This window comes from Dioscorea cayenensis, chromosome 5, assembly GCF_009730915.1.
Source record: "Dioscorea cayenensis subsp. rotundata cultivar TDr96_F1 chromosome 5, TDr96_F1_v2_PseudoChromosome.rev07_lg8_w22 25.fasta, whole genome shotgun sequence".
In the NCBI taxonomy this organism is placed as follows: Eukaryota; Viridiplantae; Streptophyta; class Magnoliopsida; order Dioscoreales; family Dioscoreaceae; genus Dioscorea; species Dioscorea cayenensis.
This window is the reverse complement of record NC_052475.1, coordinates 29,293,464-29,306,217: the sequence shown is the minus strand read 5'-3', so window position 1 is coordinate 29,306,217 and position 12,754 is coordinate 29,293,464. Positions and strand designations below refer to the sequence as shown.

Below are 12,754 nucleotides of genomic sequence, written 5' to 3'. Positions count from 1 at the left end.
TAAGCACTCTAGTTTTGAGAGTACCAAAGAAAAAAAAAGAGAAAAGTTTGAATCTTTGTCTCTGTATCTTCTTGTGAGGATGTGTGGAGGAGCTATCATATCGGGATTCATACCGCCGGCGAGGTCGCGGAAGCTGACGGCGGAGTTATTATGGCCGGATTATAAGAAGAGGCACGGTTCGGAGAAGAAGAAGCAGCAGAGCCGCCGCGTGGTGGTGGTTGAAGATGATGATGATGATGATGATGCTGGTGGTTATGATTTTGAGGCTGATTTCCGGGAGTTCAATGATGATCCTGTGGATTCTTATGAGGAGCCCTTTGGTGGTGTTCATCACGCTCCCCAAAATCCCTTCTTTCATGGTAATTTTCATGGAGTTTAATTAAGAATGGTGTTGTTAATTCTTTATCTGTTTCTTCTTGTGGTTTTTCTTTATTAGCTTGATTCTTTTTGTTATTATTATTATTTTTTGCCAAGTGGATTAAAGTTTGATTCTTATTAGAATGACCTTTGATGTCATGGACATGTGTTTCATTTTTTCTTCCTTTTTTTTTTTTTGGTTCTTTGTTCAAGATCTCTTTTTTATTAATTTTATTTTTATTTTTATTGTTTTTTAGAGCTAAGCTTGATGTGCATCTCAAGCTCTTAATTTGTGGAGTTATAGTTTTTTGGTTTTTAGTATTATTCTGATAGTTTGTATGAATAGTTAGATCTGAAGAGCCATTAAGAACAAGATAGATTTGAGGAAGTGAAAGTTAAAGAACAGGAAACAAACTGGAAACTTGCTATCATGTGTTTGGTTAAATTAAGAACAGTTTCCCCCCATTTTTTTTCATTATCTTTTTTCATATATTTCTCACCTCTTGGAACTTGGAAGAAGAGAAAAAAAAAAAAAAATGGTTAGCTTAAAAAAGAAAGTTATGAAATGTCTCAAGAAAAGCTTGTAACATAGGAAAACCAATAATTTTATCTGTTACAACGACCAAGATGCATCTCCTGAATCACGCAACAGATAGTTGAATTAATGTTAGAATATCTTTGTTCCTTTTGTTATGTAGAGAGTTCTAAAACTCTGAAGCCTGTGGAGTTCAGTGGACTTGTGGAGAAATCTGCCAAAAGAAAGAGAAAGAATCAGTACAGAGGAATCCGTCAACGACCATGGGGAAAATGGGCTGCTGAAATCAGAAATCCTTGCAAAGGTGTCCGTGTCTGGCTTGGAACATTCAATACTGCTGAGGAGGCTGCACGAGCTTATGATGCTGAAGCCCGTCGTATTCGTGGCAACAAAGCTAAGGTGAACTTCCCTGAAGAACCATCTCCAGCTGCTCAAAAGCGTCGTCCAAAACCAGTGGCCTCGAAAGCATCCCAAAGCTAGTCTTTCTGAAAAGCCTAGCTTTAATTTTGATAAACCAGATCCAGATTTCCATTTTCCCTTTGGTTTACTAGAAGAAGAGAATGAGATTGTTAAGCCTGAACTCCCCACTTACTCCCCTGCAATGAAACCTTTTGTGCTATCAGAGGGAGTTGCTCTGAATTTCCAATCTGATCAGGGGAGCAACACTCTTGATTGTTCAGACTATGGCTGGGAATATGAGGCAAAGAACCCGGAGATCACGTCCCTTGTTCAGCCCACCATCATTGAATGTGAAGAATCTTCACTGCTGGGCGATGACTGCCCGGCGGCAAAGAAACTGAAGAATAATTCTGGGGATGCAGCTTCTGTGGAGGAGAATACTGCAACAAAACTATCTGAAGAGCTCTCTAATTTCGAATCATGTATGAAGTTCTTGCAGATTCCATATCTTGAGGGGAGCCCAGTTGAATCAATCGACAGCATCTTTGGCAATGAACTGACTCAGGATGGTGTCAATGTAATGGACCTTTGGAGCTTTGATAACCTGCCCCTGAATGGCAGCATTTACTGAGCAGCCTTAATCCTTCCCACTTGAACTCTGTATATATTGACATGAACTAGTTGAGCATTTTGAGCTTCTTTAATTCTATTATTACCTGTTCATCCTCGTTTCAGAAATCAATAAAGATCGAGGATATGGATTGATTTATGCCTCGCGAGAACCTTCCTTTTAAGAATTTTGTGTTATGTAACATATTTGAAGATCATATACTGATGATCTGTTTAACTGTTCTTCATTCAATCTGTTGTTGTTGTAGCTCTGGAAGATGTTTGTAAGTTTGTTGTGGGTGCTCATATGCTGAATGAAATGTCAAGAATGGAAACACAATTTTCAATTCATGGTGATGCATTTGAGGTTGTGAATTTATCTTAATCTCCTATGATCTTGATCTTTATCGTTTAAATGAAATTTCTATCCTATATATCATATTCATCCAGTTGTTCAGCAACCTACCTTCTCAGGCTAGTGGGATGGATAATATGTTTTTTAATTTCTTGTTGTATGTTTTGTAGTTCAACTTGAGTTTGTTTAATTCAACTTGTTCTTATTCAATTCTTTGATACCATTTGGATTAGACCAAATAAAAATAATGAATTTTACACAGCTTACCAACCACATGCTTGTCTTCAATGGTAGGCTTCTAGTTCAGCTATTGTCAAACTTCTTTTTGGTCAATGAATAAGCTTCCAGATCCATCTCATTCAAGAATTAGAATGTTCATGGAAGTGAGGATTATTAATTGTGACATACTGCATGATGTAATAAGATGACACAAAAAGAAATTAGAGTTTTGGTTTTGTATAATTATGTTTATGTTTAATTCTATCAGAAATATAAAGGTAATCTTGTTATAAGTTAGATTTGTCTGCTCTATTTAATAATATTATTATTTGAAGAGTAAAATTGAAGATAATAATCAATATTTTCTCAAATCTAATATCTGAAGAATTAACAATCAACATTCATGTTACATGTGTTTCATTATGTAAAGATGAAACAAAACACATTTATAATGATCTTATATGCAATAATTTGAAAAGTTTATGCAATCAAATAATACAATTAATCATAATATTTGAACCAGGAAAAAAAATAACAAAACTCTCAAATTCCCAACCAACTGCACATTATATGAAACAAATGCCCCCTCATGGGAATTCAGCTATAGCATGTAATATATACACCAAACAATAGAAGTCTGCCTCCAAAATTAGGACAAGGCTCAGGAAGAACTTATCTACAATGTAGCATTTTCCAAGAGAGATCAATGCTATAGAAGAGCTCTCAAAATCATAGATTCGAATACAATTCATCAAGAGAAGCATACAATGGCTCAGCAGCTTTAGGTCTCGCGACAGTTCCCAAAAGAATGTCGGTGGTGGTCAGATAAGGATCGCCGTAGAAGCTTGAGTTAGCATCCGTCCTTGTCGCGACAATGTTGCCTTCCAGAGATACACCAACAAATGCACCTGAATTGGTTTTCACAATTAGTAAGTTGTGTTATCTTGAAAATCACACATTTTGGTTTTTTCCACTCGTCGATAATACCATAGCCTAGCACTATGTACGTTTCTGATAGGAGGCGAATTATTTATTACCTTTGCAATGACTGTAAGTATAACACATGCCAGAACCACTTTCTCCAGCTCGAAGATCCGCCTCAAGTATTCTACCAACAGGCCCTGCTGCAGCACTTAAACCTGCACCGAGTGAAAAATGCATGCGGCTGCAGAAAGTCTTGACAGCGTTAGAACCATGAAGAACAATGATGAAATCCATCAGTTCACCTCCAATCTGAGACAACAGACGATACATTAATGATCACAGTATAAGGACTTGAATAAATCATATGATTCTGAACTTTTATAACATTAGCAAAATAAATAGGCAATTACTCTCATTCGGACACTTTTTTGGTCATATGTAGAAGATCATCTGAGATAAATTAATCAAAATTTATAGAGTTCACTACTCTCAACCTGTGCTCCCCATCCTAAACCAGCAGAGAGTATCGCTGAAGGTGCAGACCATGACCCGTCTGGCCTCGAGAAACCACAAGACCAGTGCCAAGTTTGTATGTAAGAACTGCACCAACTTTAGCCACTGTTAAGATGGCAAGCCCTCTCGCACCTTTCATAACAGCAACTGGAATCGATTTCTCCACATTTAATGAAGCAACCTGAAGATTTACAAAAAGAAAAACATCACATTTTCAGTATTCGAGTCTGCAAGAGGCACACCCAAAATAATTCACCTTGCAATAACTTCTCAGAATATTTGCTGCCTTATATATCTCATGTTCCATTGACAAGCCCACAGGCAAGTTTAACCACCCTCTTTGTACATGTCCAATCTGTAACATCATGTTTTGCAGATTGCACTGAATTGCTGATCAAGTTAATCAATATGCCCTGCAAAGGATCAAGCCTGTCGTAACAAGCATCACACACTCTTTGAGGCTCTCGCTGTTGGAATTTAATTGGCATCAAGCATCTTCCTTTGGAGCATGTTCTGCAGAAAATACCACCACAAAACCGACAATGATGTCTTCCACGAGTAAGGGCTGTGAAAGGAGATCGGCATTGCATGCATGAGGTTGTGCAACTGTCTGGCAGCCATTCAGGAGGATCAGCTTTGAGTATCTCTTGATATGGAGAGTAATTAATAGCTTCCACTTCAAACAGAGGTGGTGCACTAGGTAAGTAAACTGATGGGTGCAAAAAACTATCCCCATTGATTCCAGATGCCAGAAATTCAAAGTTTGAGCTGGAGCTCAGACAAGGCTGGGTAACTATAAAAGCAGAATTTTTCCCGGTCAGAATTGCCAGTATACCATTTAGTAAATTCTTAAAGTTCACTTGAGGAGGATGACTTCTTGGATTTGCAGTAAAAGGAACAACCCCAGAATCATGTACATCAAAAAATTCAGACTCCATTGATGACTGGTGGAGACAAGCCTGTCTCAAGTTTATTGTCCCCAATATGAAAGCAGTATTCAAAGGTTCATCCAAAAATGATTTCAAGATCTTATTAGGCCACACACAGAAACCACTGCTTCACAAATATATCAAACTGCAAAGAAAATATTAAAACTTAACATTCATTGTTTTTTTTTTAATCATATCTGCTACAACCACAGAAATTGAGAGGAAAACAAATGCATGTACCACAAGATATGAAAAGAAGTGCTCTCATAGAAACCTAAATATCTTGCTGATGAGTGATGAGGCACTCATTCCCTTACTAATCAGGGTTCAAGATTCAAATTGATATTCATTAAAATCATCACTAGAAAACAGAAATATAGAAAATTAAAAAATAACTGGGTTTTTAAATAGCACAAAAAAGTCAAGTACTATTCATTCGCATCATTTTTGAGGAGTTTACAATTGACTAAAGTTCTACCAAAATAAACATGCAAACTTTCACGAATTCAATCATCAAAAGAAATCAAAAACCTGAGAATAAGATCAAGAGAATTACCGATTAGAGTGATCCACCAGACGAAAGGTGCTTTTTTTATGAGGTTCTACGATGAATCGAGATAAGATCTAAAAAAAGACAAAGCCACTTTGTGCACGTGTGAGCGTGTGTATGTTTTGCTCATAGACCCCTGAACCCTTTGAAAACCCATATTTTGCTCCTAAACCCTTGAAAATATCTTCTTCTATGGGAGGGAATAAATAAATAAAATCAAAATCAAAGTCTAAAGTTTTAAACTGATAGATAGGATGTACATTAGAAAAAAAAGATTCATTTGAACCAAAACTCATGAAATAAGTTGATTTGTGAAAGAATTTAAAATGCATATAAAGATAGACTGATGAGAAGGGTTCAATTAGTAAATTTTTTTTTTTTTTAAAAAAAAAAATGGATAAACCACATGTATTAATATAAAAGTAACAAAAATTACAACCGAACTTCCACTAAGCTGTGAAACAAAAACGAGTGAACATAACGGGAGAAACAACGGGTCTCCTCTTAACCCATAAATTTATATATTTACCTTGATCTTCATATTTTGTTAACTTTTTTTAATTGCACTTCACATTCATATCCATTTAAAAAATAGCCTCGTGTATAAGAAACTTCTTTTTGTATGAATTTTGCTTTCAATATATATATATATATATATATGCAAAGTTGAAACTGATGAGATTCATTGAAAACACAGAGATTTCATTAAATTGGCATTGGAGCCTTTTATTGCAAGAAACAAAGGGAACATTCAAATTTCAGACAACATTTGCAAGAAAGCAAAAGCACAATCACACTCAAGAGAATGAAACTACTTCTGAAACTCTCAAAACACAAATGAATTCCCTCCATTGCAAAACTAAGCATTGCCATTGGTCATGACTTCTCCATCAACTGCCAGAGGAACTGATTTTGCCTGCATTCAATATCAAATTTGCAGAAAACAACATTAGTACCCAATTCTCTACACAATGAAGATTTTTTCATGTTGAAGCTTCCAAACTCACCAAATTGCGGTACTTGAGAGCATAGAACATCTCAAGATAACGACGAGTTTCACGGCGGTCCAAGTTGGAGACATACTTCCAGAACCCATAAACTCCGGTCAGGGTCATCAACCTCTCAGAGTAAAGCTTCCAAGTGTACCTAAACATGGTTCAGACGCATAAGAGAATTGAAGAGTTAAACAAGTTAAATTCGAAGGATGAATGATAATGTTTTTTTACTTCTCATGGATTCTTTTCAATCCTCCTTGAGAGATCTTCTCCCAGTAAGTTGGATCTTGCTTGCACTTCTCAAAGAAGCTCACAAGAATATCCGCAGCTTTGTCGCCATGATATGGATCAATATGGAATCCAGAAACACCATCGATGATGATCTCTCCAGGACCTCCATGCGCCGTTGCAAATGTTGGTAGGCCACAAGTCATAGATTCGACAACAGTGAGTCCGAAAGCTTCATAGAATGCAGGCTTAACAAACATTGAAAACAGATCAAGTTTAGTACGGCATCAAACTGATTTTAATAGTGCAATCGGTGAAGCAAATGTCGCAAGTACCTGAACAAAAGCACCCCTGGTATCACAAATGTATCGGTAGAGCTCACCATTCCTGACACGGTTCATTTGTGCAGAGATCCAGCGAATGTGGCCATCCAGTTTGTGTTCCGCGATTAAGTCATACATTTTCTTCATCTCTGCCTGTTCTTCGAGATCCTTTGATTCTTTGCCATGGTCTCCAGCAACAACCACAAGGTTGACTAGTTCCCTCAACCGTGCATTCTTGCCATAGAACTCAACCAAACCAGTAATGTTCTTCACTCTGTCAAGTCTTGCCATGGAGAATATGATGGGCTTGCTTCGGTCCTTCAACACAAACCTGCGTCAAAGCAATAGAAGTTGAATGAAATGAATAACAAAACATCCGCCGATAAATTAATAATGATTTTAGTGCTCACTTGTGCAGTGAGTTCTCTACTGGACTGTAAAGCAGTTCCTCAATCTCAGGGTGGAGAGCTGTGAGCCTGTTGTTCTGTTCAGTATAGGGGAAGTAGATGGACATATCAGCACCAGGAGACACAATGTTGAACTTTGTATCAAAGACATCGATGCCATGAACCACACGGTATAGCCCAGGCAGAGTGAAGGCGGTGTGTGACTCGTATTGCCCCACTGTATCTTTGCTGAAAACAACTCATAGGAATGTCTCATGTCAATGCAAGATGAAAAAAATAATGCTGCAAGGATAACTAAGCTGCTAAGGTACGAGATAATACCTTCCGGCAATCTCTTGGAATGTACTGGTGATGATGAAGTCGGCATGGTTCATCGCAATCAAATCAGCTGTGAATTGGCAAGAGAAATGGTACTGCTCTTCGAACTTCTTCCAGTATATATCTGAATTCGGGTACTTTGTTTTCTCTAAAGCATGAGCAATGGTACACTGCATAATTTAAAATGATGAACCAAATTAGAATGTGAAATTCATGCATGTTATGAATTTAGATGCCAAAAACATCTGAGGATATGGACCTGAGTAACGCCTAATTTGTGAGCTAGCAAAGATGCTACTAGATTGCCATCACTATAGTTTCCGATGATCAAATCAGGAGTCGCCTGCAATTCTCTGGCCAACTCATTGGCAACATCCTGCCAGCGAGCACAGAACAAAGCACCGTTAGAGATGCATTAATCAAGATGTAGGTTTCGCGATATTTATGCATCTAACAGTTGCAGAAACAGAAACTTACTTCGGTGTATGTCTCTAGGTAAGGCCATACTTCAAAGCGAGAGATCCATTTACGGACGATTCCCTTCTCTGTTCTAAAGGGAACACGAAGAATGTGAGTGTATTCTGTTCCAAGTACCTTCTCAAGATGCTGACCGCAGGTAGTACCGACGGCATCTGGCAGCAATCTGGTTACCTGCATTGATATCAATATCAGTTTCACATCCAAAAACTTGTAAAAAGAACAAGGAATACTTACGATGAGAATTCGAGGAGTGATATCAAGGCCTTGCTGCTTAATTCTAAGAAGCATCTCATTCTCCAAAGCACGAACTTGATCCAAAATGTACACAACCTGCAAGTGAAAAAGAAATTATAAAAACATATAAACATTTAGCAGCAAATCCAAATGAATTATAGTTTAGTATCATGCCTGGCCACCGGTATCGGGATATCCCAATACATTAGCTTGGGCAAAGTAGCCATGAGGAGAAAGGATAACAACATTGAACATCATAGGGACAGTGCTGAGGAACTTCTCCAAGGTGCACGGATCAGGAGCCTCAAGAAGGTCTAGGAGCAGATGGATATTCTCATGCACTCGCTGGGCGTTGTCACCCCAACCCTTCTCCAAACCAAGCTCTTGAAACCTGGCCACCATTTCATTCCAATGAGTTCAATCACATTATAAACTCAAAAATAACTTCACTGATAAAATAATATAAGATGGTGGCATTAAGAGTACCTGTGAGTGAACTCTGAGTATGGTGTGTCATTTGGGATGGTCAACAGGTATTGCTCTGCTTTCCTTAGTGAGGCTTGGAGAGCACTCAGACTCTGAATTCTATCATTCAGCATCATAGACTGCATGCCATTCATCAAGAATCAATATGTATATACACATACATATAAAGAATGGAATGAATTCAGTATTGGTAATCATAGAACATACCATGCCCTTATAGTTATGTGCACGAAGGAAATTAAGCAATGGGTACATGCTTTCTTTGTCATGGAAGAGCTTGGATGAGAGGTGACGGTTAAGGAATTGCACACCATTACCAATGGATTTCGACAAGGATGGACGAGGGAAAGAGGCATTGAAGGGTTCAAAATCCAACTCAAGAGTGAAGTTGCTTTCAGTACTGGAAGAAGGAAAATCACACAGGATGTTAAAATTCTTGAGAGAAAATTTGCAAAATATCCTACATAAAAATGAATGCACTCACTGATCATCCACAAGCTTCTCCTTAAATTCTAAGTATTCAGGCACAGTCAAGTCCTCAACAGCCAATTCATTCACATTCACTCTGACATATTCCCAAACTCCGGGCCTGGGGCGAATAGCCAGAGCAACCCAAGGGGGTATAACAATGGCTTCCTGCAATAGCATCATCTCAAGTTAAGAAATTAACAAACAAAGCAAAGCAAGCTGAAGAATTTCATTTAAATGGATGCCAGAGCATTCACCTGTGCAGCTTTAAGAACATCTTCAAAGATCCCATCCTTCAATGCCTTTCTATCAGCTTCAGAAATTACAGTTTCATACTCAGTAAGCAACTGATGGGGCTGCAGCATTCCCTTTCCTTGGTTCACAAACCTTAATATTCAAAACAATCAGTGAAATCAGATCATACTTATTCTCTAATTGTTCTACTGAATTCCAAAACATCAAAATTGATAATCAGAAAATTAGAGCTTATGATACAAGACCTTGAGAAAAGAGCCACCAATTCGTTCCTATGAGCAGAGAGGTTATCAACTAAGCGCTCCCGAACACTGTGAACACGAGACAATGCAGGTTCAGCCATGCCTTCTGCTCTTTTCTTCCTTCAAAGGCGATAAACTGAAAGATCAACAGCAAAACGACAAGCATGAGTTAACAAACACGTTCCAAACTCTCAAATACAAGTAATTCTTAAATTTCAAGTGGCTAGTAACATTATAACATATATGAATCTAAAAACCACCATGCTTTCAGAAAGAATAATATATATGCATGCTTAACTGAAAGATCAAACAGAGAAGAAAATAAAAAAATAAAAAAAATCAGCAGAGCAGTGTGGTAGTTCTTCACTGCAAGAAGATGAGATGACTGCAATATTCCTCAAGAAAAAGAAAAAAAAAAATACTGTAATGATTTAAAGGAGGAAAAGAGTGAGGTAGAAGCAAACAAAGGATCCTCAATCCATGCCATATATCATGGTGCCTTCCATTAAAGTGATTGCTTGATTTTCAAGAAAAGCTTAAATAAATTAAAAGTTTATAAAAGGTGATAACTTTTTTATGTATATTTCCCAATTACTTGATTCTCCAAACTAAGGCAGGCTCAACCTTTCCTCCAAACAAACAAGAAAAACTTATTTTTAAGTTCTTCATCGGACGAGCAGCAACTCATTAATGTGGCAATTAGAGCAAAATTACAGTTAAAAAGAGCAAAATTTGTTCAAGCATTCTCACAAAGATTTAATCTTTGCCACAAATTAAAACTCAGATCCATGATTTAATCCCTCACTATATGAAGAAAAAGGAAAGGAAACAATCATAATCACAGCAAGATCAACAACAAAGCAGAACATCTGGGAAGGAAGGCAACCAAAAAGGAGCTTCATTTCTCATCTTACCTTGAAAAAAAAACAGAGAACAAAAGCTCAAAAGAGCAAAGAAGGAAAAAAAACAAGAAAACAAAGAAAAATGAATGAACGAACTAAACGCAAAAAAGGATAGATAGAGAAGAGATGAATGAAGGATGAATGAAGAGAAGGGAAGGAGCTGTGCTTATATAGAAAGGAAAAGGTGGTTCTGATGGTGGATGAGGAGCCCACAGAGTTGTTGGTCTTCTTCAATGAGCGCAACAATGGACGATGTATATCCAATGTCTCTATAGAAACCACTGCTCGTCATGGCTCCTGGTTTGCCGCTGCTGCTCTCACAACACCAGGGGCTGGTTTCGTCTTTTCATTTTTTACGTATAACACCCTTTAAAAATCGATTATTTCCTCTGTTTTTTTTTATATATATATTTTTCATGTATACCACTATCAAGTATTTATAATTGTAGTTGTGAAAAAAAAAAATTATTATGTTTTTTCTTATTCATTATTATTTTTAGGTGTGTACTTTATTAAGAATTTTTTGTTTTAAAGGTGCTTATAAATAAATAAATAGAATGAATTACATTTTATTATTTTAAACTTAATTTTAAAATAATTTTTTTTATTTATCTTTATCTCTTTGATTCTGAAAAAAAAAATGATAATACTACTTTCTTTCATTTAACTATATATGTTCCTGAATTCTAGAAAAATCAAGTTTGGATGCTTTTACAGTTAAGTACATACTAGAATTTATTAGTTTGTTTGTGGCACAGACATCGTTTGTCTGTGCTGTTAAATGGATAATTCCCATTAACGAATTATTTTACCGGGTTTCTCTTTTTTGTTCCTTATTGCTTGTTAGGTGATATGTTTTGTTTGTGCATTGTCATATTAATCTAATTAGGTCTTTATTGCTTGTTAGGTGATATGTTTTGTTTGTGCATTGTCATATTGATCTAATTAGTTAAGATGGTTAATGGTTTCTTCTTTTTTGCTCTTTTTTTATATTTTTGTTAGTCAATATTCTTTTATTGTTTGTATAATTACTATCTCCTTCACACATGTTTTTAGTTTATTCATTTTCTCAAAAATTAACTCCAACCAAATTTTAATGCCTTGTTAACATGAATTACAATATATGTTATTTTTTTCACTTTCTTGTGTATAATTGAACTTTAGGTATACAATTGGTTTCAATCAAACCCATTGATTTTTATAAAAAAGTGAGTGCATCATTGGTTCAAATCAAAAAATTATGGCTATTTATTAGCCGATATTAAAGTCGTCCCCATATTTTAAATGCAATATCCAATATTATAATTATGAAAAATTATAAAATTTAGATATTTTGCAGATAGCGCATTATCCAATGTGATATATATATATATATATGTATATAATTTATTTTGACGGTTAAAAAAAAACCGTTGGAACTTTACTGCCGATTAATCAGACTCCCTGCTTCACGTACTTATCCGTTACAAAAGTATATAGTCAACGATGTATGGGCCCATGCGGCGACTTTTACTGCCGCTATACGTATAATCGTTGACTTTACTTTACAAGTGGGACAATAAGCTGTCTCGCGGAGCACGTTAAGCCACTAAGCCCACTTAAATCCTCCAAACATATTGCATTTTCTTGGAATTCTTTCATGTGGTTATAAAATTATTACATAAACACATATGGATAAACTTTGTTGATTTTACGAGGAAATAATGTATATATATATAATGGATAATATGGGTGAAATTTATATTTTAGATCTTGGTAAGTTATGAAGGACCATGGGTAGGTACACTTGTGGTTAGGTAAATTTTGTTGATTTTATGAGGAAAAAATATCTATATCCATATCTATATCTATATCTCTCTCTCTCTATATATATATTGGAGAATATGGCTGGAATTTATATCTTAGATCTTGATAAGTTATGAAGGACCATGGGTAGGTACACTATCCCCCAACATGGTTGGACCTAACTAAGAAAATAAATAGTGTGGTGGATCCCCCACCATTATTTAAAATTCAATGTTTGGAT

The 12,754-nt window shown here is 36.3% G+C and overlaps 3 protein-coding genes across 3 annotated transcripts; 1 reads left to right on the top strand and 2 right to left on the bottom strand.

The window, feature by feature from the left end:
* LOC120261789 (ethylene-responsive transcription factor 1-like) lies at window positions 1-2,251 on the top strand. Its single transcript, XM_039269774.1, is given in 3 exon segments — window positions 1-359; window positions 1,056-1,362; window positions 1,364-2,251. Coding segments are annotated over 3 exon segments (1,146 nt in total). The 5' UTR covers window positions 1-79; the 3' UTR covers window positions 1,923-2,251.
* A 674-nt stretch (window positions 2,252-2,925) lies between these two features.
* On the bottom strand, window positions 2,926-5,514 carry LOC120261358 (SH3 domain-containing YSC84-like protein 1). Its single transcript, XM_039269222.1, is given in 7 exon segments — window positions 2,926-3,382; window positions 3,512-3,707; window positions 3,893-3,960; window positions 3,963-4,092; window positions 4,168-4,257; window positions 4,259-4,985; window positions 5,397-5,514. Coding segments are annotated over 6 exon segments (1,254 nt in total). The 5' UTR covers window positions 4,850-4,985; window positions 5,397-5,514; the 3' UTR covers window positions 2,926-3,203.
* A 557-nt stretch (window positions 5,515-6,071) lies between these two features.
* On the bottom strand, window positions 6,072-10,759 carry LOC120261354 (sucrose synthase 2). The gene is made up of 16 exons (XM_039269218.1): window positions 10,741-10,759; window positions 9,830-9,962; window positions 9,587-9,716; window positions 9,346-9,497; window positions 9,069-9,261; window positions 8,862-8,980; window positions 8,550-8,766; window positions 8,376-8,471; window positions 8,139-8,312; window positions 7,921-8,037; window positions 7,665-7,831; window positions 7,347-7,571; window positions 6,949-7,267; window positions 6,617-6,861; window positions 6,398-6,536; window positions 6,072-6,306 (listed from the first exon to the last, which is right to left on the bottom strand). Exons 2-16 carry the CDS (start codon window positions 9,925-9,927, stop codon window positions 6,250-6,252), a joined length of 2,448 nt encoding a protein of 815 aa, XP_039125152.1. The 5' UTR covers window positions 9,928-9,962; window positions 10,741-10,759; the 3' UTR covers window positions 6,072-6,249.
* Between the last annotated feature and the right edge of the window lie 1,995 nt (window positions 10,760-12,754).

Coding starts and splice junctions, on each gene's coding strand:
- LOC120261354 (XM_039269218.1), bottom strand. CDS start 9,927: ATGGCTGAACCTGCATTGTCTCGTGTTCACAGTGTTCGGGAGCGCTTA. Junction 6,862..6,948: donor CCAGGGGTGCTTTTGTTCAG/GTACTTGCGACA, acceptor ATGTTTGTTAAG/CCTGCATTCTATGAAGCTTT. Junction 6,537..6,616: donor TTGAAAAGAATCCATGAGAA/GTAAAAAAACAT, acceptor AACCATGTTTAG/GTACACTTGGAAGCTTTACT.